General features: G+C 60.4%; 1 protein-coding gene across 7 annotated transcripts in view; it reads left to right on the forward strand.

The window, feature by feature from the left end:
* RANBP3 (RAN binding protein 3) overlaps positions 1 to 3575 on the forward strand; it is a 53152-nt gene extending 49577 nt beyond the window's left edge. For all 7 annotated transcript variants that reach the window (XM_077778316.1, XM_077778375.1, XM_077778438.1 and 4 more), the window contains 4 exons: positions 1530 to 1650; positions 2706 to 2848; positions 3252 to 3432; positions 3532 to 3575. In XM_077778316.1, the coding sequence (XP_077634442.1) occupies positions 1530 to 1650; positions 2706 to 2848; positions 3252 to 3432; positions 3532 to 3575 (489 nt within the window). The remainder of the gene's footprint in view (positions 1 to 1529; positions 1651 to 2705; positions 2849 to 3251; positions 3433 to 3531) is intronic.
* Positions 3576 to 3579: the final 4 nt, after the last annotated feature.

The raw sequence follows: 3579 nt of genomic DNA on the forward strand, positions 1-3579 counted from the left end.
CTGAGCCACCCAGGTGCCCCTTTATTGTTGTTTTTTTAATTTTTTTTTTTTTTTTTTTTTTTTAATTTTTTTAAATTTTTTTTGTTAACATTTGTTTACTTTTGAGAGAAACAGAGCGTGAGCAGGGGCAGGGCAGAGAGAGAGGGGGAGACACAGAATCCGAAGCAGGTTCCAGGCTCTGAGCTGTCAGCACAGAGCCTGACGTGGGGCTCGAGCGCACAAACTGTGAGATCGTGACCTGAGCTGCAGTCAGGCGCTAACCGAGCGGCCCCCGGCGCCCGTGTGGGGCTGTGAGAGGCCCTGCTGTTCCTGCCCACTCAGCGTTGTTCCGGAGCCTACGCTTGTAAGGAGCGACTGTGCAGAAGACCTGCACACTTTCTGTGGAGGCCCAGGCACAGTCTCTGTGGGAGACTTTTCTTACGTCGATAGCAGCCTTATGGAGCTCGAACACCTGTGCTGTGGAATGCGCCCTTCTAGAGCATGTGATTCCGTGGTTTTAGTATGTGCACATAGTTGTGCAACTGCTACCACTATCAAAAGAGAACATTTTTTTCCCCAAAAATGTTAGTAGTCAGCACCCCCAAACCCTCCCCCAGCCCCCGGCCCCCATGACCCCCTTCCCCTGTGGAGGAGCCTGTTCTGGACGTTTCACACAATGCAGACTCACGCCCTGTGTGGCCTCTCATGTCTGAGCGTCGTGTGTTCAGGGCCCATCCACGGGGCGGCAGGTGGGGGCGTCTCACTCCTGCTCGCGGCCGAGGGACGTGCGTGTGCGTGGTGGACACACCTGAGGGGTGTGTATGGTGGACATTTAGGTAGTTTCTGCTTTTTAGCTGTTGCAGATCATGCTACCGTGAATGTGTGTACAAGCTCACATGTGTAGGTACGTGTCATTTCTCTAGAACCCTGGCCCGTGCGGTGGGGCCTTTAACATTTGGAGGGACCTTTTTCCACAGCGGCCGTGCCGTTTTCCATCGCACCAGCCGCGTGCGAGCCTCCTGGTTTCTCCCCACCCTCCCTAGTGCCCGCTGCTCCCTGTCTTGTACCCCCCTAGCAGGGCCGAAGTGGTTCCCCATTGTGGGTTTTATTTTTGATTCCTTAGTGGATTTTTTTTAGTTTATATTTATTCTTTGAGAGAAAGAGCATGAGTGGGGGGAGGGGCAGAGAGAGAATCCCAAGCAGGTTCCACGGTGTCAGCACAGAGCCCAACACGGGGCCCCATCTCACAGACCACGATATCATAAGCTGACGAAATCAGGAGTCAGACGCTTAACCGACCAAGCTACCCAGGTGCCCCAACCTTAGTGATTTCTTTTAATGTTTCTCTGAAAATTTAGACTTCATCTTCATTGGAGAGCAGGATAAAAAAAAAAAAAACACTGGCCCGGGGCTACACGTGACCCGACCCCCGACCCCAGGCCAAGGTTTGGTGACCTCTGCCTGCTAGTTCACTCGGTAGATGGGAGCTGCCGGGAGGTCGCCCGCCCTGCGGGGCCCCTGCTCACCCAGAGGGCTGCCTTGTATTCCAGATCCAGTGTAAGCTGTTTGTCTTTGACAAGGCCTCACAGTCGTGGGTGGAAAGAGGCCGGGGGCTGCTCAGACTCAACGACATGGCGTCGACCGACGACGGGACGCTACAGTCCCGACTAGGTGAGCTGTGGCGCGGTCTGTGCGGAGAGAGCCTGCAACGGTGCCATGGTCCCAAGGCCCAGAAGGGCAGGATCCCAGCGCGCATCCCCATGGGAGAGCCCCTGGCGCCCACACCCCGTGGCCTGCAGGCCCAGGCCTGATCCCGAGGTTCTCGCAGCCAGCTCTTCCGTGACTCCCCTCGTTGTGGTGGGAAGGTAGATAAAAGTACTTGCGACTTTGGAACTTGTTTTCCAATGATAAAAGTGCCGGTTGCCTTGCGGTGGGAAGGAGAAGCGGCCACCTCAGGCACCCTGACAGCGGTTGATCCTTATCGCAGACCTTCCCCAGCCCGTGCAGAGGTGGGCCTGTGGGCGCAGAGGGCTCGGGAGTGGACTTGGGGAAGGATGGTCATTTGGAGCCCGGGACACCCCCCCCTACATCAGCCCTGAGTTGGCCAAGCCGCTCTGTGCAGCGCGGAGAGGTGGGCTTGCAGGAAGGCAGGCCATCGCCACGTGCACATGGTCAGGGCACATGCGGGGAGGACGGGCTCTGATAGACCAGGCAGGCCGACGGTGGCCTTGGGCTGGTCCTTCCAGAGAAGGAAGGTCTGTATCCTCTCTTGTCTTCACCATGTCACCCTGTGTCTGGTGGAAGCTCTGAGCAGCAGTTGGCCTCAACCTTTTTTCTCAGAAAGCCACAGGGTCGAGGCTGGGGCTGCCTGAGAGTGGGGCCCATCAGGGGTCCCACAAAAAAAGTGCCTGTGCCCAGTCGGCAGTTGTCCCTGTTGGGCCCCCCTCCCCCAGCCCTCTCCTTCCCCGAGGGAGCCACCGTTCTGGCAGAATCCTCCACGCAGCAGATCTGGCCTCTTCCCCCACCCGTGGCCAAGGGGGAGATCGGGGCTCCGGGGCCGGCCTGGCACATGGGGGGCTACAGCTCGGCAGACAGGCGGCTCACACGGACCTGGAGAGATGTGGGATTTCACGCTGTGATGTTTTCATTCTGGGTGGTATCTGCGCTCCCGGCTGGCCGTGGGCGGGGGATCAGGGACCAGGGCTGAGTGGCCTTGTTGGTTGCAGTGATGCGGACCCAGGGCAGCTTGCGGCTGATCCTCAACACCAAGCTGTGGGCCCAGATGCAGATCGACAAGGCCAGCGAAAAGAGCATACGCATCACGGCCATGGACACCGAGGACCAGGGCGTGAAGGTCTTCCTGATCTCAGTGAGTAGCAGGGGTGGGGCGCTACTGCCGACTTCTTGGGGGAATGAACTGCCGGATGGCACCCTGGTTGAGGGCTGGGCACACCCATTCGGTGCACTGCGGGACCGCCCCTCCGTGGGGTGCCCTGGTGTCCAGGGGTGCCAGTAGGGCGGCCTCCAGGCCAGCCAGTGTACACCAGGCGCGGGTCGGGACAGACGGGTGGGAGAGAAACCAAGCAGCCCTGCAGCGCCTTAGTGCCAGCGCAGCCGCAAGCCGTGTGAGCCCTGGGGGACGCGCCCCGGGGCAGCAGGCGCCTCCATCCACTGTCCCTGAGCGTGTCCTCCCCGGACACAGCCTGAGGATGTGGCGGCAGTTGCCCCACCCCGAGGCCTTACAGCCCACCGCTTCCCTGCGCCTCTCCCAGGCCAGTTCCAAGGACACAGGCCAGCTGTACGCAGCCCTGCACCACCGCATCCTGGCCCTGCGCAGCCGCATGGAGCAGGAGCAGGAAGCCAAGCTGCCTGCCCCCGAACCCGGGGCGGCCCCGTCCAACGAGGACGACAGTGACGAGGATGTTCTGGCTCCATCAGGGGCCACCGGAGGCGGTGAGCTGGGGGTCCCCGCCCTGGCGGGTGTGGGGACCCTGACAGAGGGGGCTCCATCCAGGGTGGGGGCCTGATGGTGAGGCCACTGCTTCCCCACAGGTGCCGGCGACGAAGGGGACGGGCAGACGGCCGGGAGCACATAGCCCC

This window comes from Crocuta crocuta, unplaced genomic scaffold (genome assembly GCF_008692635.1).
Source record: "Crocuta crocuta isolate KB4526 unplaced genomic scaffold, BGI_CrCroc_1.0 scaffold110, whole genome shotgun sequence".
In the NCBI taxonomy this organism is placed as follows: domain Eukaryota; kingdom Metazoa; phylum Chordata; class Mammalia; order Carnivora; family Hyaenidae; genus Crocuta; species Crocuta crocuta.